The sequence below is a fragment of the Pelmatolapia mariae genome, linkage group LG3_W, assembly GCF_036321145.2.
Source record: "Pelmatolapia mariae isolate MD_Pm_ZW linkage group LG3_W, Pm_UMD_F_2, whole genome shotgun sequence".
In the NCBI taxonomy this organism is placed as follows: domain Eukaryota; kingdom Metazoa; phylum Chordata; class Actinopteri; order Cichliformes; family Cichlidae; genus Pelmatolapia; species Pelmatolapia mariae.
The window spans coordinates 74,282,170-74,300,149 of NC_086229.1; the positions used below are offsets into that span (position 1 = coordinate 74,282,170).

At 43.6% G+C, this 17,980-nt stretch overlaps 2 protein-coding genes and 1 pseudogene across 2 annotated transcripts in view; all 3 read left to right on the forward strand.

Annotated features, from left to right (window-relative positions):
- Positions 1–17,980, forward strand: part of LOC134623951 (zinc finger protein 664-like) — a 507,757-nt gene that overhangs the window by 430,523 nt on the left and 59,254 nt on the right. The gene's annotated exons all lie outside the window — the stretch shown is intronic.
- Positions 6,312–10,120, forward strand: LOC134623944 (P2Y purinoceptor 14-like; annotated as a pseudogene).
- LOC134623945 (G-protein coupled receptor 87-like) lies at positions 16,257–17,484 on the forward strand. Its single transcript, XM_063468945.1, has 3 exons — positions 16,257–16,361; positions 16,451–16,710; positions 16,809–17,484. The coding sequence occupies exons 1-3, from the start codon at positions 16,257–16,259 to the stop codon at positions 17,482–17,484; spliced, it is 1,041 nt and encodes a 346-aa protein (XP_063325015.1).

The window sequence follows — 17,980 nt, forward strand, 5'->3', positions numbered from 1 at the left end:
TCTGAGTCTGAGGTCTGTAGACTTAAAGATCTCTTTTATAAAAGCAAAACCGGACATTTTTAGACATCCTTTTAAGCAAACTTTTTGTTCTGACGTTCTATCATTTTTGTTGTTGTTGTAAATTATAAAATTTATGGTTAAAGGTGCCATGCAAATGCAGTTTACATTTACATTGGGATTTTTAAAATTACAATACAAAAATGTACTTACTTTTATTTATTCATATAAATAATTATAATAGCCTGACATACTGCTGAATAAACTTTTTACTTAGATGAGTGGTTTGTGTTAAATTTGCAGGTGTTTGAAATGACCCCAAAAGTATTAATAGATTCAAATGGTGCTAGTTAACCAGATAGATAGATAGATAGTAGAGCTGGGCGATATAAGATTTTTTCATATCACGATATGTTTTGGTTTTTTTTTTCATTTCAGGCGATAACGATATATATCATGATATAAGCCAAATAACTATATTTGTAAGATTTAAACGTGCCGTTGCTCACAAGTAAAATGTGAAATAATCAGCAGCTTGTTTTGATTTAAATATTTATTTCCCATAATAAGTTCAACAGGGTAGATGTACTTAAGGAACATGAGACTTTTTCAGATAAATAAAGGCAAATATTGCAAACTACACAAAAGGCAGCCGCTAAAGCGTTTAAGTTTCAAAATAGGACAAACAAAACAGACTACTAAATTGTCAATTCCACTTAGAAACAAAATATTAATTCTAAAAATAAATCTTAGTTTGTTTTACAGAAGAACTTTCGGGACAATTTACAGTGCACGCTACTCTGTTTTTTGTCAGACTTGAAATAGCCGAAATACCTTCACACTACGGAACTTCTATGGCCCTTCTGTTCGACAAGCTCTCCGGCATTGGAACCATCATCGTTTTTTTTCTTCGGTAACCTTCGGTCATGCTCGGTTGATTTTTCTCTAGTCGGCACACGCATTTCCTCCATTACCCGGGTGGCACAGCTGCAGCCAGGTGCTCTTGTGGGGCTGCTTCCCAAACAAATACACATGTACGGCTTGGCACTTGTGCTGTACGTAACAAGTCACTTGACGTGACACTGCAGCTGTGATTGGTTCAGCTCTGCGCTACTTAATTTGGATTGGCTGTTCTTCTTTTTTTTAAAGAGGACAAGAGAGATAAGGTCTATCGCAATAGTTTAATTTTTCTATCGAGAAAAAGTTATTTCGCAATACATATTGTTAACGTTCTATCGCCCAGCTCTAATAGATAGATAGATAGATAGGTCATGCTGTTGGCCTGAAGAAAGACAGGAAGTACAACAAAGACTGCAGGTAGCAGTGTGGTCTGTGTTTTCTCATCTGCTCGGAAACTACAATGACACATGGTTAGACAGACAGCACATAACAACTGAAGCTTTTTTCCTGCTCACTAAAAACTGCACAAACATCAAACACAGGTAAGTCCTTCAGGTTTTCATCCTCACATCATTTTTTATTTCTATCCCTTGATGTAATGATACAATGCCTATAAAAGTATAAAATATCAAAAGATTCATTTATGGTTTGCTTAGGAGTGCAGGCTTTGCAGTTAACAACAACAGTCTGAAATCGCGGGCTGCTTCTAAAGCCCAAACTGGCTGAAATGGTGAAAACCCCATTTAGTGAGGTTTAGAGTTTACTCTCTGCAGTGTAACTGGGTTTAGAAGACATTCAACTTACCTCTTAAGTTACAAAGTTTGTATTGTGTTCAGGAAGTGGGGAGAGTAGAAGGAAGTTTGACTTTAAGCATCAGTTTACTAGTACCACACAAACGCAAATGTGCCCAACAGTTAAAAGTATAAGAACATGGAATTCTCTTCAAGATAATCTCAAGAGTTGTGCAAATATGCACCGTTTTAAAATGTGTTACATACTTAAAAGGATAAATCAATATGAATAACATGAAAGTAATTTGGGGTAGTGTTGAATATTGTTGATTATACTGATTCGTTACTTAGTTTTGCATTGTTACATATCGACACATGTTAGAGGGGTTGTTGGGTTGTTGGCGCCCTCTTGTAAGAATAATTTCAGATAGGGGGCAGGTGCTAATAAGAATTTATTCTTCTTCCTGCTCCTTTTCACCAATGGGTGCAGTGTTATATTAATGGGAAAGAGGATTTGTATGTAGGAAATGAAACACTGTTGAACCATGTGTGAAATAAATAAATGGCAGGGATTGCTACACGCCGGCAGCGCAGAAAGACCATCTGTTTCTACCATCAGCATTTTGGTGACAGAGCGCATCGCTGCCTGCCGCCTTGCACTTTCACGGCCCAGGGAAACGGACCCACCAGCACGCTGTAGCAGCCGCGACCGCTGGCAATACAGAAAGGCTGCTCTTCATAGAGGACTTGTGCTCCGGGAGACGTTTTCTCGTGGACTCTGGCTCCCAGAAGAGCCTCCTTCCCCCTACCGCTGCCGACGGACTAGCAGCGAACTGTGGGCCGCAGCTCATTGCAGCTAATGGCTCTCCCATCACAACGTTTGGGGAAAGGTCGGTGACTGTTTGTTTTCATGGCCGGGATTTCCAGTGGAACTTTGTTGCTGCCGCTAGCTCTGTACCTATTTTAGGTCCTGATTTTCTGTGTGCTCATGGACTGCTTGTCGATGTTGCTAACAGACGTTTAATTGATGCTCTCGTTTTCTTCGCTACCCTGTTTTACTCGGGCCGCCAAGCCCCTGATTAGGGCTAATGTAGTGACCTCTGGGGATGCTTTTCAGCATTTGCTTTTACAGTTTCCATCGTTGTCTGTCCCTAATTTCACTAGCACGGTAACGAAGCACGCCTTTGCATTGTACAGCATTCGAACAGTGCATTGGCCTCTCCGCTTCACATGGTGCCCAAATCGGACGGTCGGTGGCAGCCATACGGAGATTTCCAGCGTTTAAATAATGCCACGGAGAATGACCATTACCCCATCCCCCACATTCAGGATTTTTCATCTCGCCGGAACCTCGATTTTTTCTAAAATTGAAATGTTGCGGGGGTATCACCAGGTTCCCGTGCGCGACGAAGACGTTCCTAAAACCGCTGTCATTACCCCCTTCGGCTTGTTCGAGTTTTTGCACATGCTGTTTGGCCTGAAAGGTGCTACCCAGACCTTTCAGCGGCTGATGGACTCCATTTTGCGCGGGCTGCAGTTCGTTTTTGTATACCTATTGGTGGCCAGCTGCTCAGCGAGCCAGCACGAGTCCCATCTGTGCCACGTTTTCTAGCGTTTGGCAGGGCACGGCCTGATCATCAACCCTTCCAAGTGCCAGTTTGGGTTGCCTGTTCTGGATTTCCTCGGGCACCGCATTTCCGCTGAAGGTGTGGTTCCGTTGCCCGACAGAGTCCAGGCCGTTTCGACTTTTCCGTGTCCCACGTCGGTTAAGGCGTTGCAGGAGTTCTTGGGGATGATAAATTTTTACAACTGCTTTCTCCCCAGAGCTGCCCACCTGCTACAGCTGCTCTATGCTGCCTTAAAAGGTAAAACAGCCAAAGATCATGTTGACTGACTGCCGGAACACGTCCAGGCGTTTTCCGCAGCCAAGTCTGCGCTGGCTGACGTCGCACTTCTGGCCCACCCGTTTCCGTCGGCAGAGATCGCGTTGACCACCAACGCGCCAGACGTGGCAGTGGGTGAGGTGTTGGAACAGCGGGTTTTATGTCTCTGGCAACCGCTCGCCTTTTTCAGTCGTATGCTCCGGGATGCTGAACGCAAGTATAGTGTTTTTGACAGGGAATTGCTGGCCCTGCATCTCGCAACAAGACATTTTTGTCGCAACTTTACTGTGTACGTTGACCACAAACCTTTGATGTTTGCAATGTCCAAGGTCTCTGAACCATTGAGCGCATGCCAGCAGCACCAGTTGGCGGCCATTTCAGAGTTTACCACAGACATTCAGCATGAGGCTGGTAAGTCCTATCACGTCGCTGACTGTCTCTCACGCGTGTTGGTTCCTCCGGTATATGTCGGCTTCGACTACCCTGCCATGGCCCCTGAGCAACGTGCTGACCCGGACGTCCTTGCCTTTCAGTTAACGAAAACGGGCCTCGTACTGGAGGACACCCCGGTGTAGGACATTTGCGACATTTCCACTGGCCGCCCCGCCTGGTGGTTCCCCTTTCATGGCGACGTCGTGTTTTTGACTTGGTGCATGCCCTCTCTCATCCCAGCGTCCAGGCCTCGGTCAAGCTGGTCAGCGCCAGGATCATTTGGCCGGGCCTTCGCAAAACGGTAAAAGAACGGGCGGCGGCTTGTATCACATGCCAACGCTCGAAAATCCACCGGCGCACGCAGGCGCCCCTCGAACCTTTCTGTGCCCGCGGTAGGCGTTTCAATCACGTTCATGTGGACCTGGCTGGTCCCTTGCCATAGTCACAGGGTTTCATGCACCTTTTGACTGTGGTGGATCGCACGACCAGGTGGCCGGAGGCGGTACCCCTGGCGTCCACGATAGCAGTGACGGTGGCCAGAGCATTTTTGTCAACGTGGGTTTCGCATTTCAGTCCCCCTACTGACATTACCTCGGACAGGGGCCCCCAGTTTGTTTCTGAGCTTTGGTCTGCTATGGCTGACGGCCTGGGGGTCCACCGCACCACAGCATACCACCCGCAAGCTGTGGGTGGTATGTGCGAGGGGTTTCACCGGTCACTTAAGGCCACGCTCCGGGCTTATCACAAAATTATGCAAAAATTAGTGATGTCCGATACCACTGATTTTCTTTCCGGTCCGATACCAAGTAATATTCAGGGTGGTATCGACGATACTGATCCGATACTGATACTTTCTACAAAAACTTATTTTATTTATTGTATCTCAAATGATAACATCATAATGATTACAGGACATCAGATTACTTGTTCTTATCACTTAATAATGCAGAGTTCATCATATAGAAATAAAAAAAAAAACGGAAGTTGTGCACTATTTAAACACCTTGCCTGCCTGCAGCACTAAAGGACTCGGTGAGAGACGTCTGTCTCGCCCTAGCAGCACCTCTCCCTCTCCTCCTCTTCAGTTCACCTCAACATACGCTCGTCATATTCTGTGATATGATTTACTCTGAGGTGTTTGACAAGGTTAGTTTCACAACCATACATGCCAACCCTCCCGATTTTTCCGGGAGAATCCTGAATTTCAGTGTCCCTCCCGAAAATCTCCCTGAGCCACCATTCTCCCTAATTTCTCCCGATTTTCCACCCGGACAACATATTTAAAAAACCATATCGCAGCATTCATAGCGCGGCCCAGCCAACTCCAGTTTCCAACAATGGCGGCAGCTACTTAGTTTTAATATTACTCTTATTTCTCTTTCTGGGTCGCAAAAAAAACTTTCAACATATTTTCAGGTGAGAATGAAGCAGTGTAAACTTGAAATATCTGAGCCGACCGACATATTGTCTTCAAACCCCTGCGGTCTTTCGCTACTCGGGTTAAAGACGATATATAAGTCACTTTGATAACTTAAAAATGTTATTGTTTGGCTTTTTCAGTGTTTTATTTGTTCGTGAGTAAATCAGTTTGGCTGAGATTAAAGTTATTAGATTAGATTAAATTAAATTTAACTTTATTAATCCCTCGGGAGGGTTCCTCCGGGGTTTTCGCACAGCTGAATAAACGTCAAACAGAAAAATGATTAAACAGAAGTGTGAGACGGTCGAGAGTTTACGTCAGTGCCCGGTTATATTTTAGATAGCAAGGAGCAGACGGCAGAGTTTCACTCCACCGAGGGAGCTTGTGACGTACTACCTGGCTTTCTTTAGACCATGAAGGCCGGGTCCTCAGGTGGAAACAGCCTCTGAATTTGGACACCCCCGCTGTTTAAACACTGTAAAATGAATTTATCCCCCCCCCCCCCCCCCTCCCCAACAGCCCTTTTGAATGTCTCCCTAGTCTGGCCACAACACCTCACTCTTGGAGCACTTTTTTGCCACATGTATTGCAAACCACGTCTCAGCTGTTTGTGGAGGTAAAATACGTCCACACATGACTCCAATTACACTTAGCCATTGTTGTGAGTGCGCACACCAAGGGGCTGTGAGACATTTATACAGCCGTATTTCGCACATGACTATGAAAGGCGGAAGAGGAAGTAGGATCGATCCGCACATCACTAGCAAAAATACTCACAATTTGCTTGAATTGGATTTAACAAAGGGACTATGAATGTGGATGCCTTTAAAGGTGAAACTTGCATTTGAACACAATATTGTTTTAATGATGGCAGATTTATTTTTCAACTCCAGAAACATGGATGACGCAATAAATGTGACAGGTGATATCAGCTGTGCTGATGTCGACACATCAGTCAACTCTTTCTTTATGCTGGTGTACAGTCTGGTGTTTCTGGTGAGTTTCAAAACTTCAGATTTTGCCCTGTTATAAATTGGGTTAAGGTTCTCTGTGCATCTATCAATGTCCTGTTCTCTCCATCCTCTCTGTGTCTTAAGGTGGGTTTACTCCTCAATGGCTTCATCATGAAGATTTACTGTTGGGGAGCTCGGCAGCAAGCATCCAGCAGCTTGATGGTCTACATGAAGAACCTGACAGCTGCTGACTTCCTGCTCTGCCTCTCTCTGCCACTGCGAATCACTTTCTATGCCAGCAGCTCTCTCATCACACACAGACTCTACTGCAGCTTTGGAACGTCTGCCCTGTTTCTCAACATGTACGCCAGCATCCTGTTCATGTGGTACATCGCTGTTAACAGGTAAGTACAATCCCTGCTTTCCTGATCAAAGAATACACATCTCTTTAGGACTTGACAATGTCTTCTGCAGATTTGGCCCCACTGTGACTGATTAGGGAAGTTGTATACTGCCTCTTTTCTCTCTTCAGGTATCTGAAGATTGTTCATCCTTCAGGAACTCACATTCTGCAGTCAGCACAAGCTGCCCACATCATCTCCATGGTCACCTAGATTTTTCTCCTGGCTTTAACAATCACCTACAATATTTTGTTTTTCATCACCCAGAAACCTCTAACATCTGTCCCCACCTGCTGCCAGCCATTCATTAGTGCATCAGTCAGCCTGTTTTTAAAAATCTCCCACACCTTCTCGGCTATCATCTTCCTCATGGTCTTCATATCCCTGGTCTTCTTCTACTACAGCACCTCCCACAGGGTGTTGCAGGCACAGCAGAGGCAGCTGGCCTCCTCTGGCTCTGAGAAGCTGGTGAAGTCTCGCAGAAACATGTTGGTGCTGGTCAGCATCTTCTGTGTTTGTTTTGTCCCCTATCACCTAGTTCGACTTCCCTCAACTTTTTTGACAAGCAGTCGCTCTGTTGTTTCAGTCTTGAACTATATAATGGAGGTGACCACCATGCTGGCAGTTTTCAATATTTGTCTGGACCCTGTTGTTTACTTTTTCCTCAGTGAGACTTTTCGATCCCATGTGAGAATGGTTCATCATCACTGCCACTGGCATCTTTCTTAGTCCACTTAGATGGTTTATGCTCCACTGTCCTGTAGACCTTCTTGTACTTGATGTTAGCATTTTTTTAACCTGCAATAGCGTGTTGCTATGGAAGAATTTACAAGGTATTCTACAGATGTTCAACATTTCTGACTTCTCTTGGTGTGATGTGATGCAGCTTTTGATAGAGCTTTTGAATACCTGTGCACTTGTAGTGACCATTATGTGTGGTAACAGTTCAACTTGAAGATGGAGAGTCTATTTCACTATGATCCAGAAAATTGTGATAAAGTCAATAAATCATTGATTACTGGATTGGAAATATTTGAATAACACAAAAAATAGAACATTTTAAGTGCTCTATATCAATTGAACAGGCTAGTGGTAGTTGAATAGTGGTAAACTTGCATGAACCATGTGTGTTTTCTGTATCTCGCAGGGAACACCTGGGAGATCAACCACACTGATCATTTTATTGGAGCTCAAACTCTCAGTCATGCCTCCATGTTGGTTGGGAACTGCAGAAACCCTTGCATTTGAACCCTTAAATTGCATTCATTACTTTATGACTTACCAAGTGTTTGGAACTCTCACTTAGTGTTGGCTCTGTGGTAGTGTATCACATCCTGTTCATGTTACAGTGTACTGTGCTGTTTTGTGAAGCTTTTGTGTGTACCTGTTTAATTAAAAACACTCTCAATTGAAATTAACTGCCATTTATATTCACAGTATTTTTATCTTTTATTTTAGTCTTTAGACATTTGCTAGCTTAGCTTAGTAATAAATCTATTTGTATTAAATGCAGCCTATTTGCAGCTCTAGAGGCCAGGATCACTGAATTGGCTCAGAAACCTGGAAAATCCTGTAGTTGGTAACTTTGCCACCATTAGCTTTCTCCCAGCAGAAACCAGGCTGGCTGGGTGATGGTGAAGAGGAGCTGAGTCCTAATTGGAAGCCTCCGATTCACTTCCCCAGGTTCATGTGTCTAATCATTTTTCCCCACTCTGTGACACACCCACTGAGGAACAACCTCTTGTTATTGTGCTTCTATTTTAAAAACCATTAAGTGAGAGACATCAGCACCCATCGCCAATTGTCTTCCAGAGCAGGCGACACCTAATAGAAATCTGAAACTACTGGCTCTGGATAAATGTAGATTATATAGAACAATAACTCCTGCTGGAAGTAATGACAACCAGTTACCTCAATCGGAGTCTAGCTATTCATGGTTATGTGCTGGGATCAATGTAATTTACATTATTTATGTTTCTGCAGTATCATTATAAGGCAAAGAATATACTGTTGTCCTTTTCTCCCTCTTTATAAAACATCTCTTGTACAACATATCCAATTTCCTTCCACATGTGCAAAAAGCCTTGCATCTCTAACTTTTCTCCAAATTGTTCAATCTGAGCTATCCTTCTGTAGAACTGAGACCCAGTTATGAAGACCTGGGTTCTATGGCATTGGTCTTATCTGACTCAAAAAGCAGAAGAAACCAGCTGTGTCTGGTATGCCAACTAAATCCTTAGGTGGTGCTGCAGTAGAAGAGATATGAGGACCAACATAAAGATGATGGTGCAGCTGGCATGAATGGTTTTGATTATCAGGCTGACTGGTGCAGTTAAAAGATAATTCAAAAGCAGAGAAGAATTTTTTAAAACCATACTAGCCCCAAAGTTGAGAAAATAATTAATGATTAATCAATCAAAAATGTCCCTCCCCCTCCCCCCCAAAACAGATCACAGTAAATATGTTCACTTTAGATTACAGACAGATTTTCAGATGAAGAACCTCAAATCAACTCGAACCATGTAGGTGGAAATGCGTTGCTTTGTTGCTTTTGAAAGATTTGAGCCTGTGGATTATCCATGTAGTCAAAGAGTGACAGCATAGGGTAATGTGAGATAACCTGATAAAAAAAAATGCAGACATGTGAACTAATTAATATACATTACCGGTCAAAGGCTTGGACACACCTTCTCATTTTTTGGTTTTCTGTATCTTCATGACCATTTACACTGAAAATCCTCAATGAAGGCATCAAAACTATGAATGAACATATATGGAATTATGAGTAAACAAAAAAGTGTGAAATAACTCAAATAAAACATGCATTATATTTTAGATTCTTCAAAATAACCACCCTTTGCTTTGATTACTGCTTTGCACACTCTTAACTATCCAGTGCCATGATGGCACTGGTTCTGACATAAACGGTAGTAACCAGACCGAAAAGCAGCGCACATTTCGGTGCTTTCTTTCGGTGCTTCTTTTTTCCCTGAGATGTCATACACTTTGAATTCTAGCCAATCATTTTACCTTTGCAAGCGTAGTAGGCAGGCCCAGGTACGTACGTTCTTTTAGAGCAGAGCTTCTGCCCAAGGCGAAGCGGTCAAAAGGCGAAGCGGTCAAAAGTCTGGCTGTACTTCACAGCAAAATATGCAAACTCAGCTGCTTGCAACAAGTGCTTTAAGCAGATACTGTAATACTGTGCAAAGGAGGTAACACCTCGAATCTGATGAAACACCTAGCGACATATAGCATTTTGTTAAAAGCCGAGAAATGCGCCGTATTTGATAGCTTGCTGCGAGACCTCACACCGGGCACATCTACTGCCGGTGTGGTGCCTGTTATCGGACCCGGAGTCAGCAACATCCCCCAAAAACCCGAAGAGGAGAGTCCTGGCCCCTAGCCCTGCCAGTGTAGCAGAAATGATGACGGATGATGATGGCAGCAGCAGCCGTTCTTCCCTGCGTGAGTAGCTTAATGTTGTTCGTGTGTAATTTACATTGAGTAGGCTAACCACGTTATTAAATTAATGCACGCAAGGGGAATTAGTAAACACTCTCATAGTTACATGTGGCTGTCTTCTTGTTTGAGGGCAAATGCTCCCTTCACCCTGGCCAAAAAGCCTAAAATGACCAAAGAAAAAGTGGAAAACAGCTAAACATGAGAGGTTTTTGGACAAAGTTTGTGTTTTTTTTCCCCATTGATTAAGCACTGCTTCCAGCCAAGAGTGATACCATATATGCCCTATAGCTGCAGAAAAGGCTAACAGTGTTATCTTTTCCCCAAAAAACAGCTAAACATGAGAGGTTTTAGGACAAACTTTGTGTTCTCCATTCTTTAAGCACCGGTTCGAGCACTGTTTAAGCACCGGCACCGTTTTAAAAGTACCGGTTTGGTACTGATATCGGATAAAACCTAAACGATACCCATCCCTGCTCTTAACATTCTCTCCATGACCTTCATTATTTAGTCACCTGAAATGGTTTTCCAACAGTCTAGAAGGAATTCACAGAGATGCTGAGCACTTGTTGGCCCTTTTGTCTTATCTCTGCAATCAATCTCATCCCAAACCATCTCAATTGGGTTTACGTCAGGCGACTGTGGAGGCCAGGCCGTCTGGCGCAGTACTTCATCACTCTCCTTCTTGGTCAAATAGACCTTACACAACCTAGAGGTGTGTTTGGCATCATTGCCCTGTTGACAAAACAAATGATGGTCCCATTTCCCTCCGCAGATCGCTACCTTATCGAAGTGGAGGTGTTTGTGTGTCCCAGGGATCCCAGGGGCTATTTTGTCTGGGGGCTTCTCCTGCCTGGTAGGGTCTCCCATAGCAAATTGGTCCTGGGTGAGCGACCAGACAAGGAGTGATACAGAAGACCCTTGTGAGAAGAACACCTAGGGAACAGTTCACCCAGCCTGGGATAGGGTTACTGGGGCCCCACTCTGGAGCCAGAGCCGGGGAGAGTCTAATGGCCTTAGTCCATGGGGGCCAGCCAGGTACAGCCCGAAAAAGGGACATGGGTCCATCTTCCTGCAGGGCTACCACCCTCGGGAGGGCCTGTAGGGGTTGGGTGCATTGTGAGCTGGGTGGTGGCTAGGAGCGGAGGCCCTGGCGCACTGATCCCTGCTTATCAAGACTTGCAATTGGGACATGAATGTCACCTCTCTGGTGGGGTAGGAGCCCAAGTTAGTGCGTGAGGTTGAGAGGTACTGGCTAGATATAGTCGGGCTAACCACACTGTACGCTTAGGCTCCGGAACGAGTCTCCTGGAAAGGGGTTGGACTCAGTCTGAAGTTGACCCTGGTGAGTGGCGGTTGGCTGAGGTGGGTATCCCTTCGACTTGCTGCCTGTACATTGGAATTTCTCCCAGTGGACAAGAGGGTTGGTTCCCTGCGCCTTAAGGTTGAGGAACAGGTCCAGACTGTGCTTATGCACCACAATACCCAGCCTTCTTGGAGTCCCTTGGCTGGGTGCTGGAGGGAAACAAAGGGAACCCCCTGGGGACTTTGTTGTCCTACTGGGAGACTTCAATGCTCATGTGAGCAACGACAGTGAGACCTGGAGGATCGTGATGGGTGGAACGGCCTCCTGGATCTGAACCCGAGCAGTGTTTTACTGTTGGACTTCAGTGCAAACCATGGTTTGGCCATAACGGACACCTTGTTCGAATATAAGAGTGTCCATAAGTACATGAACACTCTAGGCCTCAGGTCGATGATTGATTTTGTAATTGTATCATTAGACCTGCAGCTATATGTTCTGGACACTCAGGTACAGAGAGGGGCTCAGCTGTCAACTGATCAGCAGTGGTTTCTTAGCCGGTTTTTGACCATAAAGGCTTTATTTGTGCAGCCTCCTCCTAACAGTTGATGTAGAGATTCGTCTGCCACTAGAACTCTGTGTGGCATTCATCTGGGCTCTATTCTGAGGTGCTGTTAACTTGCGATTTCTGAGGCTGGTGACTCGGATGAATTTATCCTCAGCAGCAGAGGTGACTCTTGGTCTTCCTTTCCTGGGGCGGTCCTAATGTGACCCAGCTTTTTCATAGCACTTGATGGTTTTTGGTCATTGGTATAGTGAAAACAGGACTGTTGGAAAAACCATTTCAGCTGACTACGTCATGCAACTCAGTGAGAAGGGACCAAGGGTTTGCAGTGCTGTCAGCAAAGCAAAGGGTGGCTACTTTCAGGAATCAAAAATATAAGATATATTTAGAGTTATTTATCAATTTTTGTCTTTGCTACAAAATTAATCTTGCTTCATATATTTGAAGTCTCCAGTATGCGTCTACAAGTAGAAAGTAGTAAAAATAAAGATGATTAAAACCGTTGACTATTAGAGTATACAAGCAACCTGTCCATCACAACTGATCAGAAAATGACATCTGGGTTTTCTGTGCTAAAAAATATGTTGATCCAGTTTAGCAGTGATGTCAAACAGGAAATAAGTCAGAGTGCAGGTTAGCAGTGTGGTCACTGTATGTTTCCTGATCTGTATCAACAACTACAACAACTCAAGCAGCTTCTACTCACTGAAAACTGCAAAAACACATGTGAGTCATGCTGGTTGCTCATGTGGTGGACTGTTTTTGAGACATTGTCTGTGAAGGTTCTCAGTCATCCAGGTCATCGTAGTCTAAGGAGCTTGGAAAGAAAAGCGCCTGGACTTCTTTAAGTTGCTTGAACACGTTTCACCTCTCATCCAAGAAGCTTCTTCAGTTCTAAGGTCAAATGGTGGAGAGTCCCAGATTTAAACCAGGGTTTCGGGTGAGCTCATTGTGAAACCTAGCCCCTCACTATCATGTGATTTCCTGAAGTCAGATGGTCCAGGGTGTGAGTGCTCTGATATCATATATATTTGTGTACATTATATAATCTTAATGGAGTGTTTAGATATTGGATGGTGATGGGCTGGATAACTTTGTCATATTGGTCTTAGAATTGCAACCTGACAGTAATCCCTAATTCTTTTACTGAGAGATGCAGACCCTAAATACAAGAGGAAATTAGGGCAAAGAGGAAACACCTGGCAAAAATGTAACATAAAAGACAGGAGGAAGGAAAGCAGAACAGGATGCACATGAGACAGTAGACTATCAAAGTAAAAATGATATGAGGAACACACTGAGACACAGACTGACAAAACCTGGGAAACAAAGGGAGGAGAGAGCAAGGGATGAGAGTCCAGAAACAAAAAAACACAGTCTAAAACTCAAAGAATTCAGGAGGCCGAACATTAGTCCAGAAGTAAGTCTGACCTAAGGAACAGAAGTTCAAAACACAAGAAAAAAAACAGTTCTGAGGCTCGACTGCAGGGCCTGCAGGGCCAGCAGTGCCAGCGATGGAGCAGGTTTAGAAGTCAACTGCAGGGCCAATGGCACAGGTGAGGAAGGTATAGGGGACAGCCACTGGTCCCTGCTCTCCTGGGCCCCCAGCTGGCAATGGAGTTGGCTAGATGGGCATGGGCTCTCCTGAGGCTCCAGCAGGTGAGGAAGGTGGCTGCTTGGGCTCACCTGAGCCCCCAGCTGACATAAGAGGGTACTGTATGGGCTCGCCCGAGACACAGACACAGGAACGAGTGCAGGCACCTGCCAGAAACCAGTCACTCCCACCTGAGCAGTAGATACCGGTACAAGAGTAGGCTGGATCAATGCCACTCTCACCCTGGGAGTTGGTACCAGCACAGGAAATGGCTGGAAACAGCTGACCCCACCCGAGGAATAGATACAGCTGCAGGCATTAGCAAAGCCTTAGCGGGCCTGGGAACTTGAGTAGGGACCAACCGAGTCCCGACCACCCTCACCCGAGGCACTGGTATGGGTGCAGGGATATGCTGGGCCCAGGCATCCCTGGGAACAGGATCAGATGGAGATTTAGGCACAGGGGTGACCTCAGGAGAAACCACAGCTTATTAACCCTTTCACGCATAGTGGTCACTAGTTCTCCACCTAAATGGACATGTAAAAAAACTCTTTAAAAAGTACATGTTTAAAAAAATAAGGTTCAAAAGTCTTTTTTTCATGCCTAAAGATGAATAAAAACACTTAAGAAAAAAATCCTGATTGAGAGTGCACCGACAGAAACTCAGTATGAGCGGTTCATGTGGTTCAATTGTGCAGGTTTAAACACAGTGATCGTACTCAGGCACAGATGAAAAACAACGTACCAAGACCCTTTGGAGAGTTGGTCTTATTCGAAACAAACTCCAGAGAGGATCATTCGTGGTGTGAATGTAATCCAACCTTAATCTGAACCAATTATCAGGTTTACGTTCCAGGTTTGAGCAAAAAAAAAAAAAAAAAAAAAAAAAACATCCCACGATCACGTATGCTTCAGATGCAAGAAGTTGCTATGTATGTACAAGGTTCTGCACAGGCCAGAGTACAGTCACTACTGTTCTCCAAAGGTCCAGAACAAAGCACCTTCTTCATGTGTTTACTTTTGTTGCTCCTCCCCTACAGCAATGTGGCCAATGAGCAGACTAAACATTCTCACATGGTTTGTAGTGACACATTTTGGTTGACTTGGATGTGCATCATAGCCATAGTTCCCCCAAGACTCTGGAACTCATCCCTCTGAATCTGAGGTCTGTGCACTCATGGATCTCTTTTTTAAAAAGCAGGTTAAAACTGATGTTTTTAAACTTTGTTTTAAGGAAACTTTTTGCTTTTCTAAAATTTTTGTTGTGAAGCACTTCATAAATTGATATAATAGCCTTACTTAGATGGGTGGTTTGTGTGGAGTGTGCAGGTGTTTGAACCTCAAAGTATTAATAGACTGAAATGCTGTTTACCACAGTGTTGGGTTTGCAACACATATGCAGGAATTTCAAATGACCTCAAAAATATTAATAGATTGATATACTGGTAAGAAAAAGTTTTACCCAGATATATTCAATTTATTTATTTTTGTTTATTTGCTTTACACACACTATTAATTAGCTTTTCTTGCACCTAAAACTGCAGAAGGATAAATTAAAAATATAATATAGACAGATAGATCTAGATTTTCAGTATTAGCATGTTGTTGGCCTAAAGAAAAACAGGAAGTACAACAAAGATTGCAGGTGGCAGTGTGGTTACTCTGTGTTTACTGATCTGCTTTAAACTACAGTGACACAGTTAGACAGACAGTACATAACAACCGAAGCTTCTGCTGCTCATTAAAAACAGCACATACATCAAACACAGGTAAGTCCTTCAGGTTTTCATCCTCTCATCATTTTTTATTTCTATGCCTTGATGTAATGATACAATGCCTACAGTATAAAATATCAAAAGATTCATTTATTTTTTCCTTAGGTACGGTATGCTGCATACATGTTGTAGGAGAAGACAACAAATGACCAGGAGGTAGAGCAGGTCGTCTAACGCTGTCACAGGCACAGCAATAAACTGAATACTGAGATGTACTCTCACCCGCTTTTGGAGCACGTGAATGCTTTTCTGATTTTAAAGAATTTCAATACTCTACCCTTAGTTATGAATAGATGAAAGAAGGCAGTCCTAGTTAGCTAAATAATCTGTGTGTTAACTTTAGAACTTTAGTTTCTAGATTTATATAAACTTAAATGATGTGATATTACTACTGCTGACACAGGAGGGGCTATTTTGATCCCTCCAGGCACTTAAAGGACATTTCCTGGTTATAAATAACTCAGTGCTAGCAGGGTCCAAAGTAAACCAGGTCTGGTTAGACACCATGTTGCTAAGATTTGTAGAGATGAATATGTTCCTGTGCCCTCTGTCAGAACAATATTGAATGTGATTAAAACACTGGGTGAGCTTACTCACATTCAAGCACATGTTAATTTGGTTTACCAAGTGAAATAGTTTTCACTTAAAAACCGGAAATCATTCCCAGTTTAGTCAAGGGCTTAAATCAGATTAATGAGATGGCTGATTCATTTAGAAAGACATATTACTACAGACTGAACATTAAAGATTAAAAACCATAAAAGTGGTTTCTTTTAAAGATGAAGATGATATTTATACATGGTTGGTTTCAAAGAGGGGGGTTTATTTTTAATCTCCAGAAACATGGCTGACCCAACAAACATAACTTCATCTTACAATCAGACCTGTGATCTGGCTGTCCCATCAGTCAGCCCTGTGTTCATGGTTGCCTACAGTCTGGTGTTTCTGGTAAGTTTCAAAATTTAAGATTAGGCTCTGTTTGAAATTTACTTACTACTGAGGTCCTGTTCTCTCAATCCCTTCTGTGTCCTCTTAAGGTGGGTTTATTTCTCAATGGCATCATCGTGCGGTTTTACTGTTGTCAAGCTCAGCAGCACGCATCAAGCAGCTTGATGATCTACCTGAAGAACCTGACAGCTGCTGACTTGCTGCTCTGCCTCTCTCTGCCACTCCGCATCACCAAGTACGCCACCAACTCTCTCATCATTCGCAGGCTCTACTGTAGCTTTGGAGCTTCTGCCTTCTTCCTCAACATGCAAGCCAGTATCCTATTCATGGGATACATCGCTGCCAACAGGTAAGGAACTAATAATTTATCATTTATTGTAATAGTGACTTCTGCATTGCGACTGATTAGTGAGTTTGTCTACTGCCTCCTTTCTCTTCTCTCTCCAGGTATCTGAAGGTGGTCCATTCTTCAGGGCCTCACTTCCTCCAGACAGTACGAGCTGCATACATCATCTCCATGATCACCTGGTTTAGTGTCCTGGCTCCAATAATCACCTATACCATACTATTTTTCATTACTCAACAACCTCTGACCTCTGACCCTGGTTGCTGTGAAGCCCTCATTAGTGCATCAATTAGACTGATCTACAAAATCTTCCAGGCCTGCTCTTTCATACTCTTCCTGTTGGTCCTCATATCCCTGGTCTTCTTCTACTACAGCACCTCCCGCAAGGTTTTACAGGAACAGAAGAAGCAGCTGGCCTCCCGCCACTCTGAGAAGCTTGTAAAGTCTCGCAGGAACATGTTGGTGCTGGTCAGCATTTTCTGTGTTTGCTTCATCCCGTATTACTTGGTTCGGCTTCCCTTGGCATTTAAGTTGGGCAGCAGATCTGTGCGTCAGGTGGTCTACTATTTAATGGATGCAAGCACAATACTGTCAGTTTTTAATGTCTGTTTGGACCCTCTTGTTTACTTTTTCCTTTGTAAGAGTGTCCGAGCTAAGGTGAATCTGAAGATTTCATCCAAGAAGACCAAGAGCCCACAACCAAACAAGGGGAGTGAGTGGAGTGATGAGCAGCAGACAGTTGTTACAACAGCAGCAAGTCAAACCAGTGAGCTGTAAGAAAACTGTAAACAGTTTAAAATATCCAGATTTGCTTGAAACCAGGCCATGGATCCCAATTTAGTCTGTGAAGGTTCTTAGTCATCCAGGTCATCATAGTCTAAGGAGCTTGGAAAGAAAAGCGTCTGGACTTCATTAAGTTGCTTAAAGACGTTTCACCTCTCATCCGAGAAGCTTCTTCAGTTCTAGGGTCAAATGATACCAGATACTCCCACAGGGTTTAAATCTGTAACTCTCCACCATTGGACCTTAGAACTGAAGAAGCTTCTCGGATGAGAGGTGAAATGTCTTTAAGCAACTTAACGAACTCCAGACGCTTTTCTTTCCAAGCTCCTTTGATCCCAATTGAGATAAATCCTCTCCAATTAAAAATGTAATGTAAAAAATCTAAAATAGTAGGACAAAAAAGATAGTGTTTACAAGAGTTTGCAAGTTACAGTGTCTGATTTAAATAAACTCAACAAGTGGTCACATTCATTCCAACAATTCATGTTGT